This window comes from Juglans microcarpa x Juglans regia, chromosome 6S (assembly GCF_004785595.1).
Source record: "Juglans microcarpa x Juglans regia isolate MS1-56 chromosome 6S, Jm3101_v1.0, whole genome shotgun sequence".
In the NCBI taxonomy this organism is placed as follows: Eukaryota; Viridiplantae; Streptophyta; class Magnoliopsida; order Fagales; family Juglandaceae; genus Juglans; species Juglans microcarpa x Juglans regia.
This window is the reverse complement of record NC_054605.1, coordinates 21,200,155-21,218,349: the sequence shown is the minus strand read 5'-3', so window position 1 is coordinate 21,218,349 and position 18,195 is coordinate 21,200,155. Positions and strand designations below refer to the sequence as shown.

Here is an 18,195-nt window from a genome sequence, read left to right as displayed (position 1 = left end):
GGCTGGCTCTCAAAACACCACTTGCAGTTGTACCCATCCGATGCATCAACTCAACAAATAAGATTTATACAGTGATGGGAGACCCCGAGAAGCATTAAACCACCCAGCCATCGTGGTTTTAGTAAGATTAATCAAAGAAAAAACTATAATTCCAGCTTCAATTGCTTGCCTTATTGCCTAATGCTCGATTGCATACTTGTTCAGAATCTTCTGTTCACTCAAAATTCCATTCAACATACATAAATGACGTGTATAAACTCAATCACTCAATCGTACCAAAAAGGCTGTAAGCAGGGGACTACTTCTCATGCTGCTGCAGATCAATTCCCCAGGTTGATGCCAACTGCAACAAGAGTTGTTCAGGCATGGCACCTTCCCAGTCCTCAGGTGGATCCATTGTAGTAGAAGCCTCATGAAAATTCAACAAAAGCTCCTTCTTCACTTCCATGGGAATGCTAAAAACACGGGGTCCATTTTCCAATACTATTTCCACCAACTGAACACAATGCACAATGAGATCAAATGGCAGAATAGAACAACTTCGGTGGGCATATTTTTTTTTTTTATAACTTAAGTAGGCATTTCTAGCCACACATGGAAAGCATTATTGTAGATAGTAAGGCATTCTAGTATATACTAAGGCAGTTCAAAGCTAAGAAAGACAGTTAACAAGAGCACATCAAATATTAAGAAGCTGAATTTGTAAATAATTTTGGATGTGTATAGAGTGCAGCGTTTTTCTTGTGGGTTCAATTTTGCAAAGAGGTATTATGAGGGCATAAATGAAAAACTTGCTTGATTGGATGTTAACAATTATCTTTTCAGACCTTTTTTCTTAATCTAGAACCTAAAGGACCAAAATGTTAACATCAATTACATGATACATTGCTATTTGTTTTTGAGAAAAAAAAAACTCTAACCTAGCAAGTCAGGGAATACAAATAACTTAGACAGATTACCCGTATTAAGCAGCTTGAAGAAGATTTGAAGATTATAAAAAAGCCATACCTGCTGAATCCAAGACAAACAAAAGTCAAAAAGGTTCTGCTCTTGTACAAATTGGCCAATAGCATGCAAGATCTCACTTGCTACTTCATTTGAGAGTTGGTCAAGCGCAGGCCCTGATCTGTCCATTAGCTTTACAAGTAAGTGATCATCCCCTGTAGACAAAACTTCAGTATAGGCAGAATCTATATCACCCACTTGAAGTGCATCCATTGCATTACTCCAAGAAGTCCACACTGGGTCCCGGTCATGGGCAATGTTATCATCTCCCAAAGCTTCTGCAGTCAATTCAGGGATAGCTACTCTTGCCGTCTGAGAAGTTCCACTGTCCTCCCCAGCCACCCGAATTGCTTCCAAGGTAGCTTCATCCTTTGAAGCCTGCCAGACACTTCTTGCGGAAGGCCCCTCACCAAGCCTAACAGGGCCAGCTCCTTTATCCCAAGCTCTCCCGCTGCCACCCTGATCATTCTCATGTTCCGATTTTGGTGACCTGCCATCCATACTACTGCCACCAAGAGCTCTCCTTGAGCCAATCTGCCCATTTCTGGAAGTACCAGATGCAGGAAAATCCCAAGCCTCAGACATGTCAGATCTCCAAGGAGGGCCCCTTCCTCTCATGCCCAAAGCAATTCTGTCAAATTGGGAAATTCTTTCTCCAAAGGGAATATGCCCATCACCACCCCTTCCAAATTTGGCACTAGAGTATTCAGGGAAACCATTGTACTTTCCTAGAGACCTATTAGAAGATCCCTCAAATCCCATTGCAAAATTACCACCTCTTCTACCTGAGGATATAGACAAGTCCCGTGCCATGTCTTCAACAACTCTTTCAAGACCCCTTACTCTATTCTCTAAAGTTACCATGCTATCATGAGAGCCTCCCATGAAATCCTACATGATACAAAGTTATCACTCAAACAGAAAAGCATATGCAAGAACCATTTAATTGATGCTTAAATGGATTATACCTGCAGCATGTTCATCAGATAAGCTTGTTGTCTCTCCAGCTGTAATAGCTGCCTCTGGATTGCCAGCCAATTTCCTTTGTTATTGCTGAAGGATCCTTCAGATTGACCATCAGTTTTGGGGAAACCCACACGATTGCCAGATGACTCCCTCTGATTTACATCAATCCTATCATCACCATCAAAAGCTCTCATTTTTGAGTCTTTTCCATTTGCACTCTCTTCGGGCCACTTATCCCGTGCAATGTCATCATGATCGTGCTGTTTAGAACATACAGAAGCAGTTCCTGTATGGATATTGCGATATTTATTATTGAAAGATCCATTGAAATCACCAGACTGGGTATTTCCAGTGTGATTTGACCTTCCCTTGATTTGGTATCATTTGGCTCTGATTCTTCGCTGTTGTTTGAGTTTGTAGAACTGAGATATCTGCGAGGAACAACTACTTCCACTGGCAAATCATCAGAACCCCTTGTTTCCAGTTTCTGGAAGAATTCTAGGTTCAACTCTTTGTCAGTAAGTGCAGGTGCTTTCTTCCTCAATATTACAGCTGCTTTTTCTGGAATGCTACCACCTTTGTCGTTAGAAACAGAATCTGGAGAAGAGGAAGAACCATTAGATGAATTCTTAGCCGGTTGCTCTGATCCCCTCTCTCTAGGATTTGGACTTTTTTAGATCATTTTTTTCAGAAAAATTAGATAGTTCAGGAGTTTCATTGTCTGAAATATCATGCACAAGGAAAACAATTCTGTGAGAGAAGTGAGTACATAAATTAAAAGTCACTTTGAAGAACAAAATATTGGTGACATGCCTACCGCTAGAGGGTGTCTTGTCATCTGGAGAACCGTCTCCTTTGCCAGAAATCTTTTTCCATAATTGCAATGCCTCTGCCATGCTCTCTCTAACAGGCTTTATCTGAAAAGCAATTAATCATGATTATCTTTACCAACCAATAATAAGTATTTTTACATTCATACTTGTGTAGTTTTTCACTTCTACAACTTCAGCAGTTCCTTTCATATGGAAGGATGCCAAGTTCAAACCTTTAAGAAGATACTCATCATCCAATATTTTTTTTTTTATTGGCACTGGGCGTCCAAGAACAAAGTCCAACTAATATCCCAGGGGTGTATAGGCCTTCAGTAAGGAGTTTCCTGCAAGTGCACTTCGAGTAATTCAATGGGAAGTTCCCCCAATCCAATGGCCTCTAGAGAGGATTCAAACCTTAGACCTAGAGAGAGCATACCACCAAGACCAAGGCCTTTATCACTTGAGCCTAGGGGTTTCATCTTCCAATAAATTAGGAATAAAGGAGAGGAACAAAACATATAAATAGAGCTTGAATTATAGAAAGTTGGAATCATGAGTTGAAACTTGAATGTCCAGACAAACACAGATCATAGCTATTCACTCCTTTGATAAAATAGTTTATGTTCTAAACTCTTCCATAAATATGAATGGAAAAACTACCTTGTCAAAATGGCACGACTCAAGCACTATCAGGGTGGAAGCCGCTTTATCCAAAACCAAATCACTTGAATGCAATGCCAAAGCACTCAACGCATCAGCTGCTGCCTTACGCGTTGCCCAATCTGTGCTCCCAAGGCATTCGTGAATACTTTGCAGCAAATGCTCCAAGCTTTGAGGTGCAGTTGCTCCCACCTGTAACAAACTCACACCACCTGAGAATTCCTAAGCTTAGTCCTTTTTTGACATACATAAACTTCTCAATCTATTTTCTTTTTGTCCATATTCTTCGATTTCAGCAACCACATATAGCAAATTGATATGGAACAATTGTTTATTTTGTCTAGGCTAACACTGACACATGCATGACCAGTAATACAATCTTCTCCAGGCTGTACATTACAAATCAGGTCAGTTTGTCTACAAAGTATCCAATTTTTTTAATTAGTTGTAAACTTAAGCAAATGACGCATACGATGCTTAAATTTAAACCACATTTGCCCGACCAACATACATTTCAAGCGGAATCAGGTAATGCACCAAGAGTCAGTTCAAGATTAAATTTTGTTTATCCTTCTTAAAGATTGCCACTAACTATATACTAATTACCATAAAGCGAAACTAACGACGCTAAAAAGAGAAAATGCGGCATGTAAGCAAGGCAAAACCTGAGACAAGCTGGCTACGACGGGCAAGAGCGAGGCCTTGGCCAAGAAGTTGGGATTGTTAAGCAAGCGGCAGATCCTCGGGCACAGCTTCTGGAACGCGGGAATGGGCGGTGGCTCGGAAGCGCACTCCACCATCTTGGCCATACACATGGCGGCACCGGATTGTACCCCTTTGTTCTGCTCCGCCATAGCCTCGAACAAAGGCCTCACGAATAGCCCCACGACGCTGTCATTGCCATTACCAGCAGAGTTATTGAGGTAGAGGGCGGAGAGGGAGCCAATGGCGTCGCGGCAGGCGTCCCGGACGCCGGAGTCGTTGTCCTTGAGGCGCTTGACGACGTGTGCGATGATCTTGGTGAGGTGGGGGAGGCCGGGACGGGGTGAGTGGCACAGGTGAGGGCGAGGAGGCGGAGGGATTCCTTGCGGGCGGCGGGCTTGGGGTCGGAGGAAATGGTATCGTAGAGGGAGTTGAGGAGCATGGGGAGGGCGTCGGGTGAGAGGGAGAGTATGGTGGACTGGAGGTCCTCCATGGCAATTTGATGGGTGTCGCGGTCGGAGAGCTTGGAGAGTGAGGTCAAAATCTTCTGCTTGAGCTCCACCATTGCCAGGTGGGAGGAAACGGATGAGGATCTGGAGGACTGGGAAATTGAGGATTTCATGGGTTTTGAGGACGATTTGGGTTCTTGGGAACTCATTTTTCTCTCTCTCGTCGCTTTGATATGCCTTGTGGGGCATCAACGAAATGGATTTGGTTTGCAATTATTTTCAGGTTTGGAGTGAAATGGGAGCTATATTTGGCTTCGGAGCATGCTGTTGAGATCTGGGAGTTTGTGTTGGTGATCAGTGAAGGAAAGCAAAGGTGACTTTTTTTTTTTTTTTTTTTTAAGTATTTGAATTTGAAATATGGAACGGAGAGAGAGAGACTGGGAGGCAGAGGGCACTGGATAATGGGCCGAGGCTGCAAGGCTTGGACCATTCCATAATGGGCTCCAATTGTTACCAAATCGAAATCCAAAAGATAAAATGAGTTTGGGCCCTTCGGGTCCACAGTTTTCTTGCAAATATTATAGACATTGAAAATGGAATAATGTTAGTTAGCTCCATTATTTGCACCCTCAGATTTGTCACTAGTGTATTTTTTTTTTTAAATGATTAAAAATGTTACCACTAATATATTTGTGTATTTTTTCTTTAATATTTTAAAAAAATAAAAATAAAAACACACAAAAAACTAATTTAAATTAGTGGTAATTTTGAGGGGACAAAATGATGGAATTGAGTAGTGTAAGTTGCCTTTAAAAAAAATTATTTTTTTTTTTTAATTTTTCTTAAAGCTTAAATTACCCACGACGTGATATTTCCAATTTATCATACAATATTCACTGTTTAAAATATTTACATAATAATTTTTTATAATCACATGACATGTTAAGATCAGATATATTCCGTGACTTTCTAATTACACGGCTTGGTTAACCTAAAGGATGACGAAAAATCATGTTGAATAATGATACAAATTATGATTGTGACATTTTTTTTTTTTTTGTTTTCCTTTTGGCTAAGGGTATGTTTGAAAATTAAATTATTCTCATATTAGTTTATTATTATTTTTAAATAGTTTATTACTGTTTACAAATAATTTATCACTATTTACAAAATATTCACTATTATTTTACTATTATTTATAAAATATTTTATTACTATTTACAAATGATTTAATATATTCTTAACATTCTATGGAAGACTAAATTACGTGACAAAAATAGATAATGATAGACTTACTATACTTCTAGCATTCTTTTACTATTTTATAGTATATTTGAAATTTTTATTTTTTATTAATTTTTAAAGTATTTTTTAACATCTTTAATTATTAAAAAAATAAACAAATATACAACTTACTAATAATTAATTTCTTAACCATTAAATAAAAAAAATAAAAAGAGTCATAAATAGGTATCATGAGTAGCAAGTAGCAAGCGTATTATTATTAAAAAAATAAAACCAAAAATACAATAATGATTGCCAGGAATAATGATATTTTGCGAAATGATATACAATTTGTTTACCTTAACTGATATATAATAATAAAAAAATAAAAAGAATGACAAAACAGTACTATAAAAGAAATAATTTTAAAATATATTTTTTATTTGCAAGTAATAAACTGATGGTAAAACAGTCGTACTGCTATCATTATCCTAGTTATCTGTAGGTATCTTCTTAAAAAGGTGACATACATATCATACATGTGCAAATAGAGCGAAATTTTTTTAAGATCTAAAGTCGGAGATTCTAAGGGATCGTGGGTTTGTCTCATCGTTGAGTCGGTCAGTTTCAATTGTCATCTTCGAGCATTCGGAGTTCAAGTTTTCTGACCCCTTTGCTTTGTGGGTAAGCTTCAAATCTCAAGCTCTGTGATGCGCAAAGTGTTTCATATACCATTTCTGCTGGTGGGTCTCATAGTTGGAGGTGCTTTTATGTCATATCAAAACTATAGAAATTTATGCCGTTTGATCTATATTTAAATCGCCGTTGCTGGGTTTTTTTACTTCTTGTTGATGCCTCAAGTCTGTGGTACAAGAAGTTTATTTTTTGGAGTATTTAGACTGGATTTGAATAATTCCATGGATCTATTGTATGATGTAGGTTTTGTGATATCTTGAGTTCCCATCGTCGATCGACTGTATACTCGTACTTGTAAATTTATTATCTTTCAAGATCTGTGGTGGAAATGTTTTTTTTTCCTAATTAATTCTTGGTTTGATATACATGGCTGCGGTGAGTTCACTGCCATTTAATTTTTATAATTAAAGGAGGCGGAAGCTTTCCTCCTTTCCCACTAACCAACATGTTGATTGGATTTGCTATGAGGAAAACTCACTACGGGTTTAGCTCTTCAGACGAGTTAGCTTCACACCGTTCTCGTTTTTAGCTATCACATCCAGGAAGTACTTTTTTGGGTCCCTTCTTCTGGGCTCAATTCAAGTGCATCCATCACTTGGAGAATGGCTTTTCTGATCTCAATTCAAGCAATTTCCATCACTTTGTTGCTAAGCTCCTTTTAAATTTTATATAGCTTTTCTGTTCTACTCTATAATCTATGTTATGGACATGTATTTGCTTGCTGAATCTATCAGTATTCTTTGGGTATGCTTGCCATGTTTTGTCTGCCTCTGTGTGTGTGTGAGAGAGAGATCGTAAGGTTTGCAGAGTTTTGGTTGAATTGAGATCTGCGTATCCTTCTATCTATTGTTACCCTGAGTCTAAGGCTTCGTTTGGAAACACAACTCATCTCAACTCATCATTATAATTTTTTCAAATCTCAACACAAAATATAATAAATAATTCATCTTTTTCAAATCCCAAAACAATAATAATAATAATAAATAATATTCTACTCAACTCAACTCAACTCAACTCAACATCCAAATGCACTCTAAATTATATTGGGAAACTGCTCCCGTACAAAGAAATTTAAAAAAGCTTTTTATCATACCATTGACATCTATATGTGTTTTTGGCTGCAATTAAATAACAGGCTATTAATCTGTTTTGATAGCCATTCATTCTTGGCAAGCATTGGAGGTTATAGAACTACCCTGCTAGAAGATATCTGCCTAGACCTTTGTTTGAGACTGTAACAAACATGGTTCAGAAACTAGAAACTATAAAGGGTGGGGGAGGATCCATTAGGGTTGGTACGACGGGAACTATAAGTTCCCTGATGACAAGGGAATTGGACTCCATTAAATTTGCCCCTCAGATGCCTGTATCTTCCAGAACCAAACCACAATCAGTACCTGTTTTAGTTCCCTACGGTGGTACAACTCCCAAAAGACTACAGCCAAGAAAATCATCTGATGTGGCAAGCAGCAGCTACTACAATGATCATAGAAGCCCTGAGATTACCAGGAAAAATAAAAGCTACACCACAAATATCCATCGAATACCGATGCTTGCCTTTGATAGTATTACTCTTGATAGAATTCCCAGCGGGGAGAAAAATAACAAGAAAGGATCTAACATAGTCGAGATTGTGGACATAAGGTGTGGGAACCAGGCTAGGGCATGGGCTAGCCCTATTACAAATCGTCTCAAGAAGCTGGGTTTCTCGAAGCTATCAGAGAGTATTATCTAAGCTTGCAACTTCTTTATATCTGCTTTAAGGTTCCTGTAACTGAAAACAGAATTCCAATTGGCCGATTGTTGTCTGAAACTTCCACCATAGAAGATATACTCGGTAGGAGTCTGCTGCGTTTCTTTTTCTTCTCTTGGGTTGCTATGTCAGATCCAAAGTGCGACTGGAATGATCATGACTACCAGTGGAAGCCATGTCCTTTATTTGGATCTGAGTCTCCTGTGAACTATCTTGGCAGCTTAATCCAAGCCTGCTGAAGTGCTCAATTTCTTTCATTGTGAGGGATCCACCGGTGCCCCTAGCACCTATTTCTACAGAATTATGTGGATCCATTTCAATCTTTAAGGATTTTTGTGGGTATGATGATGTATATATACATGTTTTGTTAGTTTGGTTTGTGTGAAGGAGGCTTGTGGATGAAGAGAGGTGGATTTGGTTCTTGTCTTGGAGTGGAAGTTTTTTGAGTCTGGGTCTTTTGGTCATGTCCGTCACCTGGTGTTCCACATGAATTATTTACCTTATGTTCTCTGTCTTTAAAAAGAAGGGTGCAATAGCTTTCACAAGGATTTTTGTTTTTGACAAGTTTCACAAGGATATTGAGAACTGGATGGTAATGTGGTTATTTTATTCATGTGCTTGTAGTTAAAGCACTTAAATTTGCTAACCAATATACCTTTTTCTAACTACTTGAGCTTCATTTCAATGTTTGCTTTATACTTGGGTCGTGAACATGGATTGTGATCAGGATTAAATAAAGGGAAATACTCTAGCCACAAAGTGATTATACAAAAATAATCTCACAAACTGATGTGCCTTGATGTGATTTGTCAGATTGTAAATTTACTTTTATTATAAAGTACTTAACCAATATACCTTTTTCTAACTACTTAAGCTTCATTTCAATGTTTGCTTTATACTTAGGTCGTGAACTTGGATTGTGATCAGGATTAAATAAAGGGAAATATTCTAGCTAGGGGTGGGCTCCGACTCCGATGGAGTCGGAGTTGTCATTTCCGACCTCCGACTCCGGCAAAAGTCGGAGCTGAATTTCCCCTCCGACTCCAACTCCGAACGTAGTCGGAGTCCGATTCCGATCGGAGGTCGGAGCTCCGACTCCGAACAAAATTTCCGAACTCAATTTCGGAAATTTTGTTCTTTTTTTTTATTATTTAAATTTTGTTGTTCAATTTCGTTTCAGATAGTGAGCAACATATATATTTTTTTTAAAAGTGAACCATCTACAAATATTTGGTTTATTCAAGAGTTTTCAATAATTTAAATATTCGTTCTGATTTTGTTACTGAATTTTGATTATATCTTTAATTTGTTTTATGTCCGCCTAAACTTTAGCATTAAAAGTGCTCATGACTCATGAGTTGAAAATTATACAAATTTAAAATTTTATAGAAAAGAATGATGGTACGAATTTCTATAATTCGATTAATTTCAGTTGGATAATAAATTCTAAACGTTTGAGAGAGGATGGATAAGTACTAATAGAAATTATAGAATAAAGAGTACTTATCTCACGTCTTTGCTCGGGATATAACTACATAAATATAACTATATAAATAGTTTAAAAAGTAAATAACATGTATGATGTAGCCATAAGTTATAACAGTCTCATTTATAACGTAATAACAATATGACTCAGTCTTGAAATATAACTACATAAAAATTAAACACGGATTTCACTCAAATACTTTTTGTTCCATTGGTCATGCCTGAAATGAAGATAGAAAGTAGCAATCAATAGATGAAAAAAAAATTGATAATAAAAAATTGAATACGGTAAAATAATAATTTGATTCTTACCAAGAAAGGAGGTTTTCTCAACTCCATCCCAACTCTCAAGTAGCGTCAGTTCCAGACTCTCAATCATCGGTAATTATATTAGGGTTCACAATTAGATCTATAAAATCATAAAAAGTATAAGTTAGAAACATTAAAAATAATTAAATCATCATTTAAAAGCATATAAACTTACCCGATTCAAGCCTATAGCTCTCGGCATCAACGCCAACGGTATCTAGTCCAATGGGCGTTTCACTTATTCAATTCTGTGTGCAAACGAGGGCCTCCACGGTTGACGGTGACAATGAACTCCGATAAGCATCCAACACGCGACCTCCAGTGCTAAATGCCGACTCTGAGGCAACCGTAGTGACAGGAATGACTAGCACATCTCGGGCCACACAGGAAAGGACTGGATACTTGGTGGAATTAACTTTCCACTAAGTTAATAACTGAAATACATCACTAGGTGTCTCGACAGCTTCTATAAAATATCGTTCAACCTCAGATATACAATGCATAATATTCCTTGTTGACATGAGTTGATGATACTGCCGTATAATACGATTGCCTCTAACCCCTACAGATGGGTCAGTATCACCTGAGGAAATTGTCAATCCTGTCGGCCTCGAATGTGAGGAGCTACCAACTGCGGATGAAGGCTGAGCACTAGTACTGTAGTGATGATATAAGTCATCAACATCACTTTTTAGCAATCTAATAAACTCTGCAGCCTTCACTGCCCCGAGGACGGAATTTACCCAAAATTCTAGAACGGCCAACTTAACTCGGGGGTCAAGGATCACAGCCACAAATAGCAATCTATTTATCTTCTCAATATTCTCTCAATATTTATCATATTTGATCTTCATCCTCGTAGCCATAGCAGATAACAATCCAGCAGAGTCAGTACAACTATTTTCCAACTGGAAGTGAAGCTTCGAGAGCTCGCTGAAAAATGAGTTCGCAGTCGTATATTTGGATCCAGATAGCCGCATGGTTATCTCATAAAAAGTTCTTAAAAATTCAACAAAATAACTCACACTGGTCCAATCATGTGCGTCCGGCGCACCGAGCCCCTGTCCTGCTGGCTCCAACAAAGCATACCTCAGGCCCCCATCCTCGACCTCCATCCGCTCGAATGCTTTTTGATACTTCTGTGCCACATCCAACATCATGTATGTAGAATTTCATCGAGTCGGAACGTCCAAGTACAGCATACTAGAACATTCAATCTTCAGATCTTCTGCTATTGCCTTAAACTTGGCAAGCCTTTGAGGGGAACCCCTCACATATCGTACAATGTTGCGAACTCGGGTTATGGAATCATGAACCTCTTTTAATCCCTCAACAACTATGAGGTTAATGATATGAGCACAACATCGAACGTGAATAAACTCGTGGGCCCGAATGACATCATCTCTCACCGTCGTGTTCCGCTTAAACCAATTAATTGCTATTTCATTCGTACTGGCATTGTCAACTGTAATACACAGCACTTTTCGAATTCCCCAGTCCTTTAAACAATCATCCATCTTCGCCCCAATGGATACACCTTTATGATCCACAATTTCTTTAAAACCAATAATTTTTTTATGCAAAATCCACTCACTGTCAATGTAGTGTGCTGTGATACACATGTAGCAGACGTTCTGTATGGAAGTCCATGTGTCAGTCGTAAAAGACACTCTTTGGCCAGTGGTAATAAACATCTTCCTCATCTCCTCCTTGTCCTTCGCATGCCTCTTCATACAATCTCGCATCACTGTATACCGTGATGGAATAGGAAATCGTGGCTCAATAAAATTTAGAAACTTTCGAAAGCCTATTTTCTCAACTGTGGTAAATGGCATCTGATCAGTAATTATCATCTCTGCAAGCATGTCCCTCAACATTTTCTCACTGTATTGAGGGATGACCAATTTCTTAGTCTGTGTACCATCAGTGGCTGTAGAAGTTTGGTAACTGAGGTTGGTCTGATCAGTGGCTTGCAATCCCTTCGCTATCTTATATCGTTGGCAACCATTTAGATGTGCTATTAACACACTAGTACCTTGCTTCTTCGAATGGCATCCACAAAGTGATCCATAGTAATGACATCTTGCTACTGGGTTCGCAATTTCACCAGGAATTTTGGTGAAATGCTCCCATGTCTACGACCTCTTTTTAGAAGGTCGTGGTGGTTGATCTTGCTCAATGGGCATCTCCTCCTCTTCGTTGAACATATCCTCATCCTCTATATCAACTGGGAGTGGGAGTCGACTACTCGCACAAGATGTAGCTGCTCTAGATGTAGCTGCCCTAGATGTAGCTGCTCTAGATGTAGCTGCCCTAGATGTAGCTGCTCTAGATGTAGCTGCCCTAGATGTGGCTCTAGGGGTGGAAGTATCTACCGGTGTAGGAGTTGTAGCATTGGCATCCGCCACATCCCCTTGTGGACGATCATCTCCATTATGTCTAGGATCCATATCACAATCAATGAAGCTGAAAAAATTAAATTAGAAGCAAAAAATTAGTTTAAAAATAAACTAGGCTATTGTATTATACAATAGGACATGTATTATTAATTATTGTATCATAATATTATTGTATCGATGTATTATTACATCGAGGTTCGGTTGACGTGCGCTTGACTCAGCGGAACCCATCCAGAGAGGTTCGCTCGACGTGCGCTCGAGCAGAAACCATCCAGAGAGGTTCGCTCGACGTGCGCTCGACGTGGTGCTCGAGCAGAACCCATCCAGAAAGGTTCGCTCGATGTGCGCTCGACATGGCGCTTGAGCAGAACTCTTCCAGAGAGGTTCGCTCGACTTCCGCTCGATATATCGCTCGAGTTAATGTTCAATACAACGTGCGCTCGACTTGCGCTCGACACCTCGCTCGAGCGCAAGTCTGCAATACAATGTAAAATTCAGGGTTTTGAGCGCCGTGTTGGGACTATATTGAATATTCAATACAACCAATTCACAAGAATCACAACTGCTGGCTCCAATTCATAAGAGACGTGCTTGAATTAAATTTAAGGCTCACCATAGGTGGAAACTGAACAGAGGAGCAATGAGGAACGGCGGCACGGAGGAGCAACGACGAACGGCGGCACGCTAGCAAGAAAGACACAAGACGTGAGGACGGCTTCACAGTTCACTGGTTCAGTCACTGGGACGGGAGACGCGAGAGAGAAGGGAGAAGGAAGAAGAACTGAAGAAGGAAGAAGAAGGGGGAGACGTATGAAGAAGGAAGACATATGAAACGACGCCATTCCATATTAAGTGGAACGGTGTCGTTCAATAATTTTTTTTTAAACCCAGCTGTAAAACGACGTCGTTTTACAGCTGGGTTTAAAAAAAAATTCGGAGTCGGAGTCGGAGCTCCTTGTAGCTCCGACTCCGACTCCGACTCCAACTCCGAATAACTATTCGGAGCTACTCCGAATTTCAACTCCGAATTCCAACAACTCCGACTCTGTCGGAGTCGGCGTCGGAGCGGAGGTCGGACAGAGTCGGAATTCTCGGAATTTTGCACACCCCTAATTGTAGCCACAAAGTGACTATATAAAAACAATCTCACAAACTGATGTGGCTTGATGTGATTTGTCAGATTGTAAAGTTACTTTTATTATAAAGTAGATCTAACGGATCATATGAAATCACGTCAGTTTGTGAGATTATTTTTGTATAATTCTTTTGTGGATGTAGCAGTCCTTTTAAATAAATAAATAGTATATTAACACATTTAGGTCTGCAAGCAGCAAAATCCATTTGTATTATTACATAACTACAGAGTGAACGGTAAAGGGAATTTTATTTTATTTATTTTATTTTTATCTTCAAAATCTCTTGCTTTCAATACTAATCATTAAATAACAATAAGATTATTATTTATTTGACATATTTTATTATGAATGTTAATATTAATTAGTCCAATCCCAATTTCAATTTCTAACTAATTTTAAGAATTTGGTCGAGTCAAATTTTAATTAGAATAGGATTTATTAGAAAGAGATCAACAGAAAAATAGGAGATTGTACTGATTATATGGAAATAATTTTTATTAAAAATGTAAATAAATCTAAAATTTATATATAATAAAATGGCCTTATTTTTGTTTTTCCCAATTGAGTCTGCAGCTTGCATACAGTCGAGACTGAACAACTCCCTTCCCTTCTTAAAATGGCGACAGTCCCTACTACCGGAACCACCTTTTGCGGCTCCGCGCTTCGCAAACCCTACGTTTGCGCCAAGTTTCCCTTCCGGTTCCACCCATTTTCCTCCTACTCTTCCAAACCTACCGCTGTCTCTTGCACCATCGCCGACCGGGCCCTACGGATGGATAATGGATCCTCCAATTCTACTCTCCTTCAGAGACCCGATTCCTTTGGCCGCTTCGGCAAGTTTGGCGGCAAGTACGTCCCCGAAACCCTCATGCACGCTCTCTCCGAGCTCGAGTCCGCTTTCCACTCTCTTGCTTCCGACCACGACTTTCAGGTTTATTTTCTATCCCAACAATCCTCTTGTTCTTTATTTTTTTTTTTCCGAACGAATTTGAAATTTATTTTGGTTTATTTGTTTCTCGGGGATAGGTTCTTTCAAAATTCTGGGAATATTTTTCTAATTGGGTGGAAATTTTGAATTTTGGCAGCATTGTGATTTGTAGATATTGGGGTTTCTTTTTTCGTTCTCCTTCATTGTCTCCGCTACCAAACTGATAGAAGGCTTAGAAATAGAGCCTTTATTTTGACAGAGCGTCATGCTGAAGTAATTGGTTTATTTATTTCTATGATTTACATGTCTGTTGAATGAACTAAAACAGAGAATAAAAGCCAGTGCACACAACATATTCGATAAAATTCATCAACTAGAATTCATCAAAACGGAATGTACACATAACGAAATACAGACTTTTCAACCATATTTCTTACACACAGCTGAGTACTATTCAGTATTTATAGGATATCACAACATTCTCTAGAATATGCTAAAGTAATCGTATTGGTCAGAATTGATGCTTGCATTCCGTTGGGATTTTATTCGGGAAGGTTCTGGTGAGGTGCTATCCTCTGAGGCAGGTGCACAGGCTCTAATAATGTCGTTGTGACATGATATCAAAGTAATTGATTGGAATGAGAGTGGCGAGACGCCAATACTGACTGCTTGTAGTAATTTTGAGGGCTTGATAGCTTGTTACAAAAGGAATTTCATTTGTCATTTTAAAACAACTCCGCTTTGTCAGAGCCCAATGAAGCTATGAAGTTTCCAACTTCAATGAAAATGTTAATATTATTGTTACCAAGTATATTGGGGGAGAAGAACTCCGTGCGTTTCTCTCTCTGAATTTAATATATATGCCGAAGTTTCTGAATTATGGGGGAAAAATATTAGTTTTTATATGTAAACAAGATTTTATTGATAATAGGCTAGGGCCCAATTATTATGAGGGAAAAATATTTGACATTGCAGAAAGAACTGAATGCGATCTTGAAAGATTATGTTGGAAGGGAGAGTCCTCTTTACTTTGCAGAGCGGCTAACTGAACATTATAAGCGTCCTAATGGTGAAGGCCCACACATTTACCTTAAGAGAGAGGATCTGAACCACACTGGGGCTCACAAAATCAACAATGCTGTTGGCCAAGCTTTGCTTGCCAAGCGATTGGGGAAAAATCGAATAATTGCTGAAACTGGAGCTGGTCAGCACGGAGTTGCAACAGCAACTGTTTGTGCTCGGTTTGGTTTGCAGTGTGTCATTTATATGGGTGCACAAGATATGGAGCGGCAAGCTCTTAATGTCTTCAGAATGCGGCTTCTTGGGGCTGAGGTATGCTTATTATAGTTTTTATCCTTCATTTCTTTCAGTGATATAGCCTAAGTTATGCATCAACCTCTCTAGTCAGTCATATAACTGGTTTGATTAATTATTTTTTCTGCACTAGGTTTAGTTATTATATGAAATTTCTCTTGCCAATGCTGAATTGCTAATATCGTGAACCAATTTCCTAAAACAGGTTAGAGCAGTCCATGCGGGGACTGCCACCTTGAAAGATGCTACATCAGAAGCTATTAGGGACTGGGTAACTAATGTTGAGACAACCCATTATATTTTGGGCTCTGTTGCTGGGCCACATCCATATCCCATGATGGTTCGAGAGTTCCATGCGGTAATCGGTAAAGAAACCAGAAAGCAAGCACTAGAAAAATGGGGAGGGAAACCAGATGTTCTGGTAGCATGCGTTGGTGGAGGTTCAAATGCCATGGGACTCTTCCATGAGTTTGTTGATGACAGAGATGTTAGGATGATTGGTGTGGAAGCTGCAGGCTTTGGATTGGACAGTGGTAAGCATGCCGCTACCTTGACAAAAGGGGAAGTCGGGGTTTTGCATGGAGCTATGAGCTATTTATTACAGGATGAAGATGGGCAAATTATTGAACCTCATTCCATAAGTGCAGGGTAATACAATTGGATGATCCTTTCAATATCACTTTTGGTGTAGCTTAATATTGTATTCTTTCTAATTTAACACCTTTGATCCATGTTTAATAGCTTGGATTATCCTGGGGTTGGACCAGAGCACAGCTATTTGAAAGATTCAGGACGTGCTGAATATTATAACGTCACTGATGAGGAGGCATTGGAAGGTATGGCTTCTACTTTTCATTTTCTGTATATTCCCTTTTTTTCGTGTGCTTTTTTTTTTTTTTTTTTTTTGTGGGAGGGGGGGTTGGGGATTCTTGACGTCAATTGTTCACTAGTGATATGATTTTATAGACCTTCATTGTTGTGGCCCATGGGGATGCAGTAGGGTAAAAATTTGAAGTTTGAGCCATAAGCCTTAACAAATACTGTTATTGAAGTAGAATCCATTGGTAGTATCATTTGTATGCCATTCAACCATAAGTTTTGAGGATTTATATATAGTGTATATGTATGTATATTAACACAAAGTCGAGGCAAGCTTGAAATCATTGAAAATCTCATGTTTCTGGATGTCCTTTTCTAGCCCTGTTTTATAACTCAGATTATTGTTTGCCGAAAGATGAACATAAGTCAAATTTTTCTCAGTTTTTGGAAATGGCAATCTTAATTGTGCAATCTTATATCTTAGGCCGTTCATCTAGTTTATAGTTTGCAGTGTTGTCACGCTTGACTTGCCGTAATGAACTGATCAATTACAGTTTGCTAAAAGTTTGTTTGCCTCTAACTCGACTTCAATGTCGTATTCTCAGAAGAAGATTGCTAAGATGGTTTAGAAGTTGGATTATGGACCTTCTCTTAGGGGTATATTGTTATATAAAATTTCCCCCCTGCCAATTGAAAATATTCTTCACAGAAAGTGAATACGTTGTTGCCTGTTTGGCTGTTTCCAACCAATAATTGATGTCTGCAAATGATTTTTATGGGTTATATATGAGCATTCTCCATTCCTTTTTGACAAAATCTTATAATGTTGAGACGCTTTGCTGTTGTCCCAAGGTTAACGTTGCTCTTTTATAAGATCCACCGTTTATTACCTTGACTCGTTTTGTTGTTGGTTTTGTTTTCGTATATGGAGCTTTCAAGAGATTATCGCGACTGGAGGGGATCATCCCTGCTCTGGAGACATCTCATGCAGTGGCTTACTTGGAGCAACTTTGCCCTACTCTCCCAAATGGAACTAAAGTCGTGTTGAATTGCAGTGGCAGAGGGGATAAGGACGTTCATACGGCTATCAAGCATTTGCAGATTTAATGGGAGTGTTCACCTACACCTGTGCTTACTCTCCCGATTGGTACTTAAGGCTGTGGTTAATTGCAGTGTCTGAGGGTACAAGTACGTTCATGCAGCTGTCAAAGAATATCAATATATTTGTTTGCAGCTACGAATAAACTAAATAAAACCTTCTTTATTTGTTTTTTTTTCCCTTTTAATTACTAGTTGAGCTATTTTCAAATAGCCTTGTTTGTCAAATGTCACGTGACTCTGTTTACAAAATGACTCCATTTTTGAATAAGAATTGTATTATATATATAACATTCTACTCCATGCAAAAATTAGATCGTCTCCTTTTGTTTTTCTGGATTTTTATTAAATTTTCTTAATTTTCAAATTTAAAATAAAAATGAAGGAAAAAAAATTTTGACCTCATATGGGATGTGACCGACATGGAAAGGAATTTGAGT

General features: G+C 38.7%; 2 protein-coding genes across 3 annotated transcripts; one reads left to right on the top strand and one right to left on the bottom strand.

The window, feature by feature from the left end:
- Window positions 1-41: 41 nt before the first annotated feature.
- Window positions 42-4,983, bottom strand: LOC121237471 (microtubule-associated protein TORTIFOLIA1). Its single transcript, XM_041134206.1, is given in 9 exon segments — window positions 42-496; window positions 1,009-1,896; window positions 1,974-2,341; window positions 2,344-2,629; window positions 2,631-2,692; window positions 2,789-2,888; window positions 3,444-3,635; window positions 4,109-4,473; window positions 4,476-4,983. Coding segments are annotated over 9 exon segments (2,787 nt in total). The 5' UTR covers window positions 4,804-4,983; the 3' UTR covers window positions 42-298.
- Window positions 4,984-6,318: 1,335 nt separating this feature from the next.
- On the top strand, window positions 6,319-18,041 carry LOC121237478 (tryptophan synthase beta chain 1). 2 transcript variants are annotated; one of them, XM_041134213.1, is made up of 7 exons: window positions 6,319-6,502; window positions 8,251-8,254; window positions 14,166-14,527; window positions 15,500-15,856; window positions 16,044-16,486; window positions 16,580-16,674; window positions 17,589-18,041. In XM_041134213.1, the coding sequence occupies exons 3-7, from the start codon at window positions 14,213-14,215 to the stop codon at window positions 17,762-17,764; spliced, it is 1,386 nt and encodes a 461-aa protein (XP_040990147.1). In that variant the 5' UTR covers window positions 6,319-6,502; window positions 8,251-8,254; window positions 14,166-14,212; the 3' UTR covers window positions 17,765-18,041. The 2 variants fall into 2 exon arrangements, with proteins under 2 accessions (XP_040990147.1, XP_040990148.1); XM_041134214.1 differs by lacking the exon at window positions 8,251-8,254 and having other exon boundaries at window positions 14,158-14,527.
- Window positions 18,042-18,195: the final 154 nt, after the last annotated feature.